Raw genomic sequence first — 15,257 nt, 5'->3', positions numbered from 1 at the left:
AAAATTGAAGGGTATAGTAAAATGGCTATATCTCAAATTTGATTCAATTCTATTGAAAACTGAAAAAGTTAAAATTTTTTTTGTAAAAACTTTCCGATCATTCCTATGGCAGCTATATGATATAGTCGTCCGATCCGGCCCGTTCCGACATATATACGAGTGAGAGTATATACAAGGCTAACTACAAAGTTTCATTCAGATAGCATCAAAACTGAGAGACTAGTTTGCGTAGAAACGGACAGACGGACAGACGGACAGACGGACAGACGGACAGACGGACAGACGGACAGACGGACAGACGGACAGACGGACATGGCTAGATCGACTCGGCTGTTGATCCTGATCAAGAATATATATACTTTATATAGTCGGAGGTGCCTCCTTCACTGCGTTGCAAACTTCTGACTGAAATTATAATACCCTGCAAGGGTATAAAAATCAGGTCTGTTTTTATTCAGATAGCTTAAAAACTGAGGGAATAAATTGACAATCGGAAGGGCGGACAATGGGACAAACAGACATGGCTATATAGACTCGGCTGTTGATGGTGATCATAAATATATATACTTTATATGGTCGGAAATGTTTCCATTAGGACAATAAAATATAATTTTTAAATAGGTTTATCAGGAAATGAAGCTTAATATAAGAACACAAAATAAGCCATTTAAAATTGGGAAAATAAATAAACAAAAATATAATAAAATATATATAGAGTCCTTAAGTAAGACAAAACACTCTTAGTTAATATTTATGTAGTTTTTAATCCTTTACTCTAAGTAAGCACGGGAGACATTACACGGAAAACACAAGATACATATATTGCATGTATGTATAAAGGTAAGGTATAAAGTATAAAATATTATGTATAAAGTAAGTGTTCATATTGTAATATGTACGCGATTAATTAATTAAGAGGGCTTAGGGCCCCTATAAACCCACAATCTGATCCAGCTAGAGAGCAATTCGAGGCATGCCTAAGGACTTTCCGGCCAGTGATAGCTGCTGTGTAGAAGTGGGGATACAAATGTTGCTCGAGATAAGATAAAGCCAATTCCTGGATGATGCCGCTGCCCAGCCTCAGGCCTAGACATGGTCGATCTTTAGGGCATCAACGCTGGTGCCCTCGGCCTGGGCCTTCTGCGCGTAGTAGCCGTCGTACGAGGTGGTCGCCTTGATGATGTCCTGCTGCTGCTGCAGCTTCGTCAGCTGCTCGCAGGCGGCAGCCGCAATCTTCTGACGCTCGATGTCCGCCTTCCGCCTGGCCTCGTTCTCCTCCAGCTGGTGGGCCAACAGCTCAGCGGTGGCCGCCGCCCGCTCCACCGCCGGATCCTGGTACTGATCGAAGTTCCGCTCGGCGTCCGGCTCCAGCTTCCGGAACGTGATTTGGGTGGGCGCACTGCGCTCGGGCACGTGCCGACGGTTAGGCTTTTCGTGCGTCTTGATGTGTTTTTTGAGGGCCGTCTCTTGGCGGAAGTGCTTGCCGCAGATCTTGCACTCGAAGGGCTTCTCACCGGTGTGGATCCATTCGTGATGGCGCAGGATCTGTGCCTTTGAGAACCGCTTGGGGCAGAAACGGCAGGCAAAGTCCTTGACCTTCTCGTGGATGATCTTGTAGTGGAGCTTCATGTTGCCAATATTATTGAAGCCACGACCGCAGCCCGGGCAAATGTGCTGGCCCTCCTTCTTGGTGAAGTTGACCTGGGGCGACCATGACGGCACCGAGACGGAGGGTATAGGGTTGACGGCAGTGCCCGCCAGCTGAGCAATGTCCACCCGCTGTACGCGACGCGAGTTCTTCGGCTTCGCAGCAGGCACTGCAGCGGACCCGCCGCCGCACGCCTTGAGCATGTCATCACTGGGCATCTGATTGGGAGGCTGCATCTGCGGCAGCAGACCATCGCCCTGAACCTGCATCTGCATCGGCATCTGACCGGGCATTTGGCCCGTCATCTGGCCGGGCATGGGAATGTTCAGTTGTTGGCGGAGGGGCTCCGCTGGCGGCAGGTCGCGCTTCTCGTGCGTTTTCAGATGCTTTGTGAGGCTCTTCTCACAGAGGAAGATCTTGCCGCAGATCTTGCACTCGCAGCACTTCTCCCCCGTGTGGCTCCGCTCATGTACCTTGCAGGCATGCGACTTGCCGAAGGTCTTGCCACAGTATTGGCACGCGAAGTCCTTCCGCTTCTCATGAACCACCTTGACGTGGTTGGAAAGGGCCTGCTTGTTGTGGGAGGCGTGGTCACACTGCCGGCACTTGAACTTCTTCTCCTTAGTGTGCGTAAGTATGTGGGCGTTCCACTCCTGGCGCGTCGTTTTGCCAACGCCACAGTAGGGGCAGACGTGGTTCTTGATGCCCGCATGCCGCATTAGGTGATCCCTCAGAGCGCTATTGATCACGAACCTCTTGCCGCAGATGTTGCACGGATAGGGGAGCTCCTCGCCCGTGTGCTTGTACATGTGCTTCTTGAGGGCCGTGGGGCAGCGGAAGACTGTGTCGCATTCCGGACAGGGGAAGTCTCGCAGTGGAGCCGCTGCCTTGGTTAGGCCGTGGACCTTCTTCATGTGAAAGGTAAGCAGCCGGACACGCGGGAAGGTCTTGCCGCAGCCCTCGGCGGTACAAGTGTGTACCTCCGACAGTTCGGTGTGGGCGTGGTCAATGTGGATACGCAGGCCATTGGCCGTGGTGAAGCCTGAAAGTTGGTGCGGGTGTTAGATCTTTGTTAAAGGAATACTAAGGCCAGGACCCACCTTTCTTGCAGGTCTCAACCTTGCACTGGAAGGGCAGCAGGTCGTTGTGGTACTTCATGTGCTCCTCGTAGCGGATCGCCTTTTTAAACTTCTGGTGGCAGATGTGGCAGTCGATGATGCGGTGCAGATGGCGCTCGTCGGCGGGAATGCGCTTTCTCTTCGGCTTTTCCCTGGGCGTTCCGTCGGCGTTGTCCTCCTCCGAGTCATCCGAGTCGTCGGAGGCACTTGTGAACTCGTCTTCGTCCGCCGGCGGCGGCTTTATCTTCTTGGGCCTGCCCCGCGGTTTGCCCTTCGCCTTAGTGTATATGGCCTGGCGGGCTTGCTGGGATGTTCCTGCACCAGGTCCTCGCAGGCGCTGGGCCAACGGAATGTCGTCGTCGCTGCTGTTCGGCTCAAAGTCCAGATCGCGGTCGTTGTCGTTGCCGCTCTCTATGGAGGAGTCGTCATTAAAAATTTTGATGTGGCTGACGCCGGCTTTATCGTCCTGCTCCTCCTGCTTGGTGCCATTCTCCACCTCTTCGGCCTCTTTGTCCACGTGCTCCAGCATCTTGAACACATCCTCCTCGTTCTCGATCAGCTCCATCTTATGGTTCAAGAGAGGATCGTAGTTTATATTTTCCTCTTCCTCACCAGGGATGTCGTGCACGGACACACTAGGGTCCAGCACATCGAAGTTGGTCTGGCAGGCGAAGGCGTTGCTGGCGACCAGGTCCTGAAACTTCTGCACCGAGTCCACACACAGTCGCTGAAAGTCGTGCAGCTCGGTGAGCTTCGAGTAGCATTGGGTGCACAGGTTCTTGGGGAAGCCATCGTTCTGCTCCACGGACAGCGAGGTGCAGAAGCAAAGTTTCTTGGCCAATCCTGGCACCAGATACAGGTCGTACAAGTCGGCGTCGTTCTGCAGGTGGTTCAGGCAAATCCTGCAAAGGCTGTGAATTGAGTACGTGCGCGCCACGTCCATGATGGGTTTATCGCGAGCGGCACTTCGGGATTGGGCGATTTTCGTCTGCTTATTGCGTCCCTCCAGCCAGCAGTAAAAAAATAATATTGACACAGAAAAAATTGTATACTCGTCAATGTTCGAACGGGCGAGTGAACAATAAGGCAAGAACGACTTTCCAGCGAGTTACTCGCTGGCAGTGGGGACTCGCTGGGTACCTTGGTCGTGAGACGACATTAGCCCTTATTGTGGCAAAAGTTATCTGTACTTTATTTTGACACATTTGCCGGGTATTATAATTCTTACAAGTATTTATTTACAGAGTCAACAGATTTTTTCTTTCTTTCCTTCTTCGTTTAATAATGTATTATTGATAATACCTGAAACAATAAATATCCAACATATTTGCTTTCGTATACGAATACATAGCCAAACTCTTGGTCGATTTCATATCCATAGCACCGAAATGGGTTAAATATTGTAAGCGATGGGTGGTCACACTATCCAGCACACTGCAACAAATTTGTTTTGTTTTCTTAGCTCGGGTTGCCTTGTTCCCGGAGAAATGGGCACCAAAGAGCTCCAGGAATCCGTCCACTCGCTGTGCCGCACCTGTCTGGTCCACATAGAGCAGGGGACAGGCTACGACCTGTTCCAGATTCCAAATCTGGCCAAGAAGCTGACTGTTTGTACGTCAATGGAATTGGATGCGCAGGATGGCTTCCCGAGCCACATCTGCCACCTGTGCTTTGGGAAGTTGAACGAGCTGCACGATTTCCAGGAACAGTGTGCGGGCTCCCAGGGGCGACTTAAGGAAATGTTTGCCAAGATCCAAGTATTTCCCGTTGGACAATTTGAGCCTGTGGCGGAGGAAACAGACATGCTGGGCAGACAAGAGGAGCAGGCCAGTTATGATCCTCTCCTCAACCACAGGCTGGAACTTATTGACAACGAGGAGGAGGTGTTTAAGATGTTGGAAACGGTGGACAGGGAACCGGAGGAGAATAACCGAGACGATTCCTCTAGTAAAGAGCATGGATACGATGAGCAGGAGGCGCAGAAGAGCTTCTCCAGCGACGACGAACAACCCTTGGCTAAGCGGAAAAAGACTCACTGCCCTAAGAGTCGCCCGCACCAACTCATCACCTGCCCCATCTGCCAGCAAAAGTTCAAGAAGTCGTCAAAATTCGAGGAGCACATGAAGCACCATAATGACCTGCTGCCCTTTCAGTGCGCAGATAAAAATTGCCGGAAAGGTAATCCTACCTCTAGATCTTTTTAAGGTGTACCCCAATCCTCTCCTTCCGATTACAGGCTTCACCACAGCCGGTGCTCTACGGCTGCATGTAGATTACGCGCACACCAAGAAGGCGGATGAGATTCCCTGTACCGTGGAGGGCTGCCGGTTGATGTTTCCTCGCATTCGCCTGCTGACGATACACCTGAAGAAGGTGCACAACCAGACCAGAGTGAGTGCTCCGCGGGCGGAGCAGCCATGCGGGGAATGCGGACTCGTCTTTCGCTGTCCTGTGGCCCTCAAGAAGCACATGTATAAGCACACTGGCGAGGAACTGCCGTATCCCTGCAACATCTGCGGCAAGGGCTTCCACATCAACAGCGCCCTAAAGAATCATCTCCTCCGGCATGCGGGCATCAAGAACTACGTGTGTCCTTACTGCGGCGTGGGGAAGACCACGAGGCAGGAGTGGAGCAAGCACCTCCTTACGCACACCCAGGAGAAGCAGTTCAAGTGTCACATATGCGACCATGCCACCCACACGAAGCGCGCCTTGGACAGCCATGTCAAGATTGTGCATGAGAAGATCCGGAACTTTGCTTGCCAGTACTGTGGGAAAACTTTTGGAAAGTCCCATGCCTGCAAGATCCATGAAATGACGCACACCGGAGAAAAGCGCTGCGAGTGCAAGGTCTGTGGCAAGAAGTTCCTGTACACCGAGAGCCTGACAAAGCATCTCAAGATCCATGAAAAGAGTGTGGAGAGAGCTCTGGAAACCTATCGCCTACGGCAAGGAGACGGTGAAACCGGAGACGTCCAAGTGGATGCGGATCAGCTGCTTAAAGTCTGCGCCGAATCGGTGGCGACCATACCCAAGGATCCGCGTCGTGTAGAGCGTGTTGATCTGTCCCAACTGGCAGGCACTGTGGTTAATCCCATTCCTACTGTTCAACTGCCGCCCAGTGAGGCCCCGATCCGCACGAAATTCGTCCAGAAAGAGGGCATGCACCTTTGCCCCGGCTGCAGCCAGGGTTTCAATAACCTCGGCAACATGAAGCGTCACTACAAGAGCGTCCATGAAAAGGTTAAGGACTTTGAGTGCCGCTTCTGCGCGCGCCGTTTCGCAAACTCGCAGTCTCTGAAGCAACACGAGTGGATACATACCGGTGAGAAGCCGTACGAGTGCAAGGTGTGCAGTACTCATTTCCGCCAGGAGGCGGCTCTCATCCGCCACCAGAAGGTCCATTACGAAAAGCATCCAAAGCCGGCAAAACCACCAAAGGAAATCACAGATAGAGCTCGCCAAAAGGCGATGCAGAAAAGTGAACGCAGACAGAAAGTGGAAGCGCTGCGCCAGGAGATAGCCGATGCTGCCAAGGAGGAGCTCAAGGATCTGGCAAAGCTGCGGAACCTAGAGAAGCAACATAACTCCTATGAACAGTATCAGACAGCGGCAGTCAACCAGGCTAATCTGGGAACAGAAAAGGAATCTTAAGGCTCAATGTCTTCCAAAATGGGTAGACATCAATCGTTGGTTAATATTTAACTATTTCCTAATTGTTATCATAGTTTTAAGTAATTAAAGTAACAGGAAAGCATCCATAAGGAATAATTAAAATCTTTCCTTCTTAATGTTTTCAATTTTTTTGTATTTTTACATTTACTTGCTTGTTATTTTTGATGAGAGAGTGGGCTTAATGTTGTAAAATGATTGCAAACAACCGGGCAGACACCTCACAAATGGCTGCGCAGATGACTATGCTCGGCCGCTCATATGATAGATGGAGTGATGGATGGATGATAATGATTAGATTCAAATGATACAAAATGCGATCAAAAAAATCTACAAGTAGATAGCAAAAATTTTGTATACGTATAGGTATATAGCATAGAGCAAGAAGTTCCCTAAACAGTGGAAAATTTTTGATGGAAATGGTCCGCCTGCCGCTGGATGGTTTACGGAGCCTCCGGCGTCTTCAGATTGTACTTGGCCTTGATGTTGTTCAGCTCCTCCTGCTTTTTGTCCATGTCTACTCGCTTGAAGGCCTTGTTGGACTGGTAGTAGAGCACCACCAGGTAGCGATTGCACACGTTGAAGCCTGATAGATGGTCACAGGCGTTCTTCGCGTCAAAAATATCCTCGTAGACTACGAAGGCAGTGCCACGGGTCTCCGGTGTGTTGCCCCTGTTAGGAAGGATACAAACAAATCTATAGAGGATTCACATCATAACAGCCACTTCTTTTACTTACACACGAATCTGGCGGATGGCTCCAAACTTGCCGAATATGTCGTACATTTCATCGGATGTGATTTTGTACGGCAAATTCCGCACGTATAGCAGCCGATTCACCTCTGGCGGCAGGCGGATCTGCAAAAGAAGTTAAGTTTTCCACATATTAGTTTCCTTTGCTTTGTTTCCAAACTGGAGTTTCCTCACATGGTTGCGCTTGTTCATGTCCGGTCACTTCGGATGTTGAGACGCGACAGGCGAGAAACTTTCACTTCACCGTGGGGAAAGCGAGATGCGGCTTTGTCTGACCTCGGGATGAATGTCCTGAGCGTGGTCCTTTGTTTAAAATTAATGACTCTTCTGTCTGGCCTCAAACCAAACAAAATTGACACCAGGGTGGCGAATGCGGGCACTCTAAGCTAGGGATAGTGTGGCCGTCCTAGCGAGTGCATCTAGAGATGGCCGACCGCCGTGATTACAGCGAGAAGTTGGTTATTGCTCAAATATATTATTTTATTACAAAATTATAATTAACTAGTCCCAAAATAGCAAGATAATGTCAGACACCTATTCTCCTCTCAGTTTAACAACTGTATATTTATAAAAGAAATTGAGTAATGCGAATCGAATGCGTGCGATTATTCTTCAACGTTGACGGCACGCTCCCATCTCTATGGCAAATTGCCCAGCTCGTACCACGGTCATACCGAACACATCTCTACTAATTGTGCAAAGAAAAAGTGAAAAAAGGAGAAAATAGTTGAAAAACTAGCAATATTTCCACCCATTTTAGTTTTAAAAACCCAAAGGTGAGTCTGGGGGCTGGATTAGCGTTAAGCAGTGCTGGGAAAGCTTTTTTTTCAGAGGCGTGACGAGGAATGTGAAATATGGCGGTAGCAGGCGGGCGAGCACGGTTCGGTTTGGGGTTTTTCTGGGATAAAACTCGCTCGCCCCTCACCGCAGGCAGAGTCGATCGGGAACTGAAAATAAACGAGATTGGGACAGTTTTACATGGCAGATGTGGACAGATGATGTAAATATCATATCAGCCGACATTCTATGTGCTTTTATGTGCTGCTGCTGTCAAGTGCGCCTGTGTGCGTGAGTGGCCTCGACCACTCGCTCGCGCTCTCGTTGGTCGCTCTTCTTCTTGTTACTTTGCTACCCCTGACGGAGGGCATTAACCTGACTCGATCCGATCTCCTTCCCTTCTGCAGCAGCACGACCAGCATCAAGATGACGTGGGAGCCACAGGGAGAAGGTCTGCAGCAGATCATAGCGATTCTCAAGGAATCGCAGTCACCAGACACAGCCACACAGATGGCGGTACAAATGGTAAGTTATTCCCGGCCAAACACAGCTGTTTTCCTGGAACTCTGGTAATCCATACTGCTCCGTCCTCGATACAGAAACTTGAAGAGTTCAATCGCTATCCAGACTTCAACAACTATCTTATATATGTGTTGACAAAGCTGAAGACCGAGGATGAGCCGACACGCTCCCTCAGCGGCCTAATCCTCAAGAACAACATCCGCATGCACGGCAGCACACTGCAGCCGGAGATTGTCGAGTATATAAAGCACGAGTGCCTGCAGGCCGTGGGCGATGCCTCGCCCCTGATCCGTGCCACCGTCGGAATTCTGATCACTACCATTGCCAGCAATGGCGGTCTCCACAATTGGCCGCAGCTACTGCCCTCGCTCTGCGAAATGCTCGACAACCAAGACTATAATGTGTGCGAGGGCGCCTTTAGTGCGCTGCAGAAGATCTGTGAGGACTCTGCCGATATCCTGGACTCGGCGGCGCTCAACCGGCCACTCAATGTGATGATTCCCAAATTCCTGCAGTACTTCAAGCACAGCAGTCCCAAGATACGTTCACATGCCATTGCTTGCATCAATCAGTTCATCATCAACCGGTCACAGGCGCTCATGCTGAACATAGACACCTTCATAGAGAATCTGTTCCACCTGTCCTCCGACGAGGATCACGAGGTGCGCAAGAATGTCTGCCACGGGCTGGTTATGCTGCTGGAGGTGCGAATGGACCGCCTGATGCCGCACATGTCACAGATCATTGAGTACATGCTGCTGCGAACTCAGGATTCCGACGAGGGCGTCGCCCTGGAAGCCTCAGAATTCTGGCTGTCGCTTGCCGAGCAGAGCATCTGCAAGGATGTGCTGGCTCCCTACTTGTCCCAGTTGGCTCCAGTTCTAGTACGCGGCATGCGCTACTCCGAGATTGACATAATCCTGCTTAAGGGTAACGTGGAGGAAGATGACATGGTGCCAGATCGCGAAGAAGATATTCGGCCACGTTTCCACAAGTCCCGCACACACACAATCAAAAGCGGACAGGAGGCAAGCGGCCAGGCAGGAGCCTCTGGAGAGGATGACGACGACGACTTCGACGACGGGTTGGATGACGATAGCTCGCTATCAGAATGGAATCTGCGCAAGTGTAGCGCAGCCGCCCTGGATGTGCTGGCCAATGTGTTCCGCGAGGACTGTCTGCCTGTCGTCTTGCCCATTCTCAAGGAAACACTGTTCCATCAGGAGTGGGTGATCAAGGAGAGCGGTGTCCTGGCCCTGGGAGCCATCGCCGAGGGCTGCATGCAGGGCATGATCCAACACCTGCCCGAGCTGATACCCTATCTGATTAGCTGCCTTTCGGACAAGAAGGCTCTGGTACGCTCCATCACTTGCTGGACGCTGTCTCGCTATGCCAACTGGGTAGTTAACCAGCCGCACGATCAGTACTTGAAGCCACTGATGGAGGAACTGCTAAAACGCATCCTAGACTCCAATAAGCGGGTCCAGGAGGCGGCATGCTCGGCCTTTGCCACGCTGGAGGAGGAGGCCTGCACAGAGCTGGTGCCATACTTGGAGTATATCCTTAAGACACTCGTCTTTGCTTTCTCCAAGTACCAGCACAAGAATTTGTTGATTCTGTACGATGCCGTGGGCACTTTGGCCGATTCCGTGGGCCATCATCTTAACAAGCCGCAGTACATTGACATCCTGATGCCGCCGCTAATTGACAAGTGGAATCTGCTAAAGGACGACGATAAGGACCTATTTCCGCTGTTGGAGTGCCTGTCTAGCATCGCCACTGCCCTGCAGTCTGGCTTTCTGCCCTACTGCGACCCGGTCTACCGGAGATGCATCTCCCTGATAGAGCAGACTATTAATCAGGAAATGGTAAGTGCAAAAACGATGTTTCTTATTGTATTTTATTAATCTTAAATTTAATAAAATTTTTATAGTTGTGCAAACAAAACCAGACATTTGAGCATACCGACAAGGAGCGCATGATTGTGGCCCTGGATTTACTGTCTGGCCTGGCCGAGGGCCTGGATCGTCACATTGAGACGCTGGTGGCCAACAGCAACATCATGCACCTGCTCTACCAGTGCATGCAGGATGTTCTGCCAGAGGTGGGTGTCCTAGCTATTATTATATTATTCAAAATTAAATTAAATCTAATTCCAGGTGCGCCAATCCTCGTTTGCCCTGCTGGGTGACCTGACCAAGGCCTGCTTTCCCCATGTGCATCCTTTTATGGCAGAATTCTTTCCCATTTTGGGTCAGAATCTAAATCCCGAATTAATTTCAGTATGCAACAATGCCACCTGGGCCATTGGGGAGATCTGTATGAAACTGGGTGAGTATATGGGATGTAAGGTAATAGACATGGCACTAGGCTGACTAACTATCCCTACTGACACTAAAGATGTTACCGCGATAGTATCGACATCGACAATTTTGTAAAAATAAATAAACTAAGTAAACGAGTCAAAATTAGGGGATATTCATTTCAATCACACGTTTTAAAATCATTTTTAAAACTATATTCAATTAAAGTTCTAAAACAATAAAAAATAATTATTTAAAAAAACCCAATTGACCAAATATATATAAGTATAATATTGAAACATGATAATATTGATTGATATCTAAAGTATACGATTATTTTCCCCATAAAAGGTGAGGAAACCAAGCAGTACATCCACCTGGTACTCGCCGACCTGTTCGTCATTATCAATAAACCCAACACGCCGAAGACTCTGCTGGAGAATACAGGTGAGTCGTTTTTGGGGCTAATTAGCATAGGTTTCAATTCTATGTCTGCGATATGTTTATATGTATATATATATATATTTAAATATATAATTCAGTATGTATGTGTGTATGTGGATCTTTGGACATTTGTTTCTGTTTTAGTTTGTGTTACTTGTTGCATGAGAGCAGCAACGAAACGAAATCAAACCTCATTCCCATACAACATGCATAGAATTTATTAGATGTAGCCAGCTGAGAGAGGGGGACATTATCGCAAAATAAAACTATAAGTGTGATATTGATTTATTCAGTTGATTTATTGCTCTTACTTTTTTCTGTTCCTTTTAGCAATAACAATCGGTCGTCTAGGTTATGTGTGCCCAGTTGAAGTGGCTCCTTATTTGCCCGAATTTGTACGACAGTGGTGTGTAACACGTTTTATTATATTTAAACTAGCTTATTCTTTCTTTCCCCATATCCTTCCTGTCTTCCGCACCTTGCCATACTTTAATATGCTTATAACACATTCATTCCTTCCATTCTCTTGATCTCTGGACTCATCCATGTACTTTTGAACTTAATTTAACTGGAATTTCAAATTTGCTTTTCAACTTCTGTGTTTCTTGGCCTGCTGACTTTATTGTTGTTTTTATTTAATTACATTTATTAATGATCTGCTCAAATAAATATAGGTGCACATCGCTGCGTCACATACGAGACAACGATGAGAAGGATTCTGCCTTCCGTGGCATGTGTCATATGATCACAGTGAATCCAGCTGGAGTGGTGCCCGATTTTATATTTTTCTGCGATGCCATTGCGTCGTGGGTAAATCCCCCGCAGGATCTGCATCAGATGATACAAAAGGTGAACACGAAACCCGTTTGGAGCGCATTACTGGCGTCTCCCAAGCACAAAATGAAATTATTAAAAACATGATAAATACTTTTCTCACAGATTCTCCACGGCTTCAAGACCCAAGTGGGTGAAGAGAATTGGCGTCGATTTGTGGATCAATTCCCGCCAACTCTGGCCGAGCGCCTGGCCACCATGTACAACATCTAAGTCAGGCAAGGCGAGTTAAGGAATAAACACCCACCACCCAAGCAGCAAAACATCTTATCTAGACAATTATGTACAAGTATGCGTAGTAAGCGTGTCGTCGTCTTAATCTTTAGCCTGTTAAGTTATCCGATTCGATGCTGTTCGAATGCTAATATTGAAATTTAACATAGAAAAAAAAACTTTAAAAAAAAGCAGCATAACCGTACATTTAACCATAAAAGAAACATATATCGATATATATATATATATTTATATATATACCTTATAGAGAAGAGCCTAAGCCCCACACAAAACACTAGAGGATCTTAGATCCGCAGAAAATTTCTTCATCGTCTGTCCGCTTCCGATACATAAAATGAAAGAAAATGTTCCGGCTGTACTTCACCGGATTCAAGTGCTATAGACAAAACCCAAACCCAAAAAACCTAAAATAGAGTTTAATTATGCAGAGAACACACGGGTGTTTCTCTCATAGCTAATAATAAAGGAAACTAAAACATCGTCTTATAGAGAAATAATATAGCGGGTTCGTGTCGCGGTAATTAAAAACTAAAGAAAAATCGTTGAATGAAAGCGTTGGGTCAAGTGTGAAATGAAAACACAACAACAATGAAATCAAATGTAAAAACAAACTAAAATTTCAGCTGAAAGCAAGCAAAGACTGAAAAACAACTCCGTTCAAAACCACAGACAGCACACTCATTCACAGAAAAACAAAAGATTTGAATTTCACCACTGAACCCAACACTTTCGTAAAAACAAACTAATAATAAATAAATAAAAATTCGAAAAAAAAATCGTCGCGTTTCGGGTTTATAACGGTTTCGCGTTCGCGTATTCGCCGCTCGTTCGTTCGTTCGTAATTCGTAATCGTCGTATCATCGTGATAACTCGTCGGGTAAATGAAAATCGGAAAATCGGGAAGGAAAATAATACAAGGATAACGATAATATTGCAACTGTTACTGATACAAATTTACTTATACACTAAATGATGATATTCATATACAAAATTAGGTGTTTTTTTTTTAGTTTTTTATTTGAGAAAATAGGGAAAGTTCAAATATTCGAGATTAGGGATTTTGTTGAGCATCATGCTCTATTTATTTCTGTACGATACTTTAACTGAATATAAAAGCAACCATTGACTGATCACTTTTTAAAGTATTATTATATAATTTTTGTTGTTTAAGGACAATTGTAATTAATGAAATCATTAACTATTATTTCATCGAAACTGAAACTATTTTGCTATAATTTGTATAGGCCTTATCATTTCTCTAATGAATTGTACAGAACAAATTTTTTACAATTATACGATTAGGTGTAAAGTTTAAACTAAACGGAAACAAAAGTCTTTGAAATTGTCGCGGAACAACTTAAAAAAATACGAAAAAATATGACTAGAGAAAAACTAAACTAAACTCAGTCGAAACAAGAAAAACAAAAGCAGGTAAATCTAAGTAATAGTATTATGTAATAATGCAAACCATGTTTACGTTTGTGTTTTTTATTTCGTTTTATTTTTAAACTTTTGAAAATGGGGGAACGTGTGATAATAAAGTAACTTCGGGTCGTTCGTTCGCGTCGCGGTAAACTCAACTCAACTCAAACTAAAGAATAAAATCTAACAACAAGGGACTTTCGCCCCCGAGTCCCAAATATAATAATAATCGCAATACTTGATAGGTATATAAATAATATAAAATCGGTCTAACTAAAACAAAAAGTGAAGCAATTGCTAATGCTGAAACTAAACTAAATGAAAAAATCGTGATTTCGTTGTACCTTAATCCGGATTCATCGCGGAATCCGGTCGCGTTCGCGTGCGTTTGTATCTCTCTCGGGTGATCTTAGTGATTAGCGTTTAAGCAGTAAACAAGAAAAGCAACAAAAACAACAACAATAACAGAATCAAACACAACAACAACTACACATACACACACACACACACACACACACACACACACACACACCACACACCAAACACAAATGCATACAAAACAACTACATATATAAACAAAATATATTTATAGATTTTATGCAGCATAGGTTTTTTGGTCTAAATGAAATATTATTTTTCACCACAATGTGTATAGGGTAAAAAACCAACTAAGAGTAGGGAAAAATTTAAATAAACACAATATGTTAGATCAAGTTAGGTCAAGAAAAAATGAAAAGAAATCAAAACAAAAAAATTGTGCAGCATTAGGGAAATATTATTTGATATTTATTACAACATTTACAAGTGTATAAGTAATACATAATTTTGATATTGATAAGAACAAACAAATTGTTTTGAGTCACACAACACAATCGTTCATTTTTGTTGTTTATTTAACAGAATCAATTATCAATATTAGTTAATATTGTTTTCATTTTGGACAAAACGCACGGTCTATTTAAAATCCGCTCTTAAATTCAAAAGCACTCGGTTCTTGCAATAGACCTCTCCAAATGTCTAACTAAATTAATCATCCATTCATTCATGCGTACATTAAACTTTATAAAGATCATATGCATATATACATATATAAAGTACATGCGAATATGCTTAATCCTTACATCTAGCTGCATGTGTATCGCAGCATATTGGCCAACTGGCGATTATCCTTCTGGAGTTTAAATATTTGTTTAACTGCAACTCCATTTAAAAATTCAACTAACGAGATTGTGTAAATTGAAAAGAATATATATATCTGAATAAATATGTATGTATTACCAACAAAAAAGCAATTTGTTTGAGGGAACTATTTATGTACATATATGTCCTAGTCATAAGATTTCTATAGTAACACCGCAACAAAGAAGCAGTTATAATACAAAGGAGCAATCGAGAGATCAACGCAAATTGCTGGATATAAAATAACATCAAGCCTTTGGGATGAAACATCGAAGAATCAGAATAATTCCACAACAAAAGACTTCGGGTGAGTCCAGAAATCTATTTTATTTATTTATTTATTTACCAATAA

The 15,257-nt window shown here is 45.4% G+C and overlaps 4 protein-coding genes across 4 annotated transcripts; 2 read left to right on the top strand and 2 right to left on the bottom strand.

Moving 5' to 3' along the window:
* Positions 1 to 744: 744 nt before the first annotated feature.
* On the bottom strand, positions 745 to 3,947 carry D19A (zinc finger protein D19A). Its single transcript, XM_020953365.2, has 2 exons — positions 2,749 to 3,947; positions 745 to 2,690 (listed from the first exon to the last, which is right to left on the bottom strand). The coding sequence occupies exons 1-2, from the start codon at positions 3,707 to 3,709 to the stop codon at positions 1,087 to 1,089; spliced, it is 2,565 nt and encodes an 854-aa protein (XP_020809024.2). The 5' UTR covers positions 3,710 to 3,947; the 3' UTR covers positions 745 to 1,086.
* Positions 3,948 to 4,154: 207 nt separating this feature from the next.
* LOC110184738 (uncharacterized) lies at positions 4,155 to 6,566 on the top strand. The gene is made up of 2 exons (XM_020953366.2): positions 4,155 to 4,944; positions 5,003 to 6,566. Exons 1-2 carry the CDS (start codon positions 4,176 to 4,178, stop codon positions 6,418 to 6,420), a joined length of 2,187 nt encoding a protein of 728 aa, XP_020809025.2. The 5' UTR covers positions 4,155 to 4,175; the 3' UTR covers positions 6,421 to 6,566.
* Positions 6,554 to 7,636, bottom strand: Sf3b6 (splicing factor 3b subunit 6). The gene is made up of 3 exons (XM_020953295.2): positions 7,365 to 7,636; positions 7,177 to 7,295; positions 6,554 to 7,110 (listed from the first exon to the last, which is right to left on the bottom strand). Exons 1-3 carry the CDS (start codon positions 7,380 to 7,382, stop codon positions 6,882 to 6,884), a joined length of 366 nt encoding a protein of 121 aa, XP_020808954.1. The 5' UTR covers positions 7,383 to 7,636; the 3' UTR covers positions 6,554 to 6,881.
* A 157-nt stretch (positions 7,637 to 7,793) lies between these two features.
* On the top strand, positions 7,794 to 15,014 carry LOC110184681 (transportin 1). Its single transcript, XM_020953294.2, has 9 exons — positions 7,794 to 7,966; positions 8,375 to 8,492; positions 8,567 to 10,357; positions 10,423 to 10,593; positions 10,649 to 10,820; positions 11,144 to 11,239; positions 11,567 to 11,642; positions 11,911 to 12,085; positions 12,176 to 15,014. The coding sequence occupies exons 2-9, from the start codon at positions 8,394 to 8,396 to the stop codon at positions 12,281 to 12,283; spliced, it is 2,688 nt and encodes an 895-aa protein (XP_020808953.1). The 5' UTR covers positions 7,794 to 7,966; positions 8,375 to 8,393; the 3' UTR covers positions 12,284 to 15,014.
* The last annotated feature ends 243 nt before the right edge of the window (positions 15,015 to 15,257 follow it).

This window comes from Drosophila serrata, unplaced genomic scaffold (assembly GCF_035046125.1).
Source record: "Drosophila serrata isolate PLE 108 unplaced genomic scaffold, ASM3504612v1 contig_359, whole genome shotgun sequence".
Taxonomy (NCBI): domain Eukaryota; kingdom Metazoa; phylum Arthropoda; class Insecta; order Diptera; family Drosophilidae; genus Drosophila; species Drosophila serrata.
This window is presented reverse-complemented; position numbering and strand designations above follow the sequence as displayed.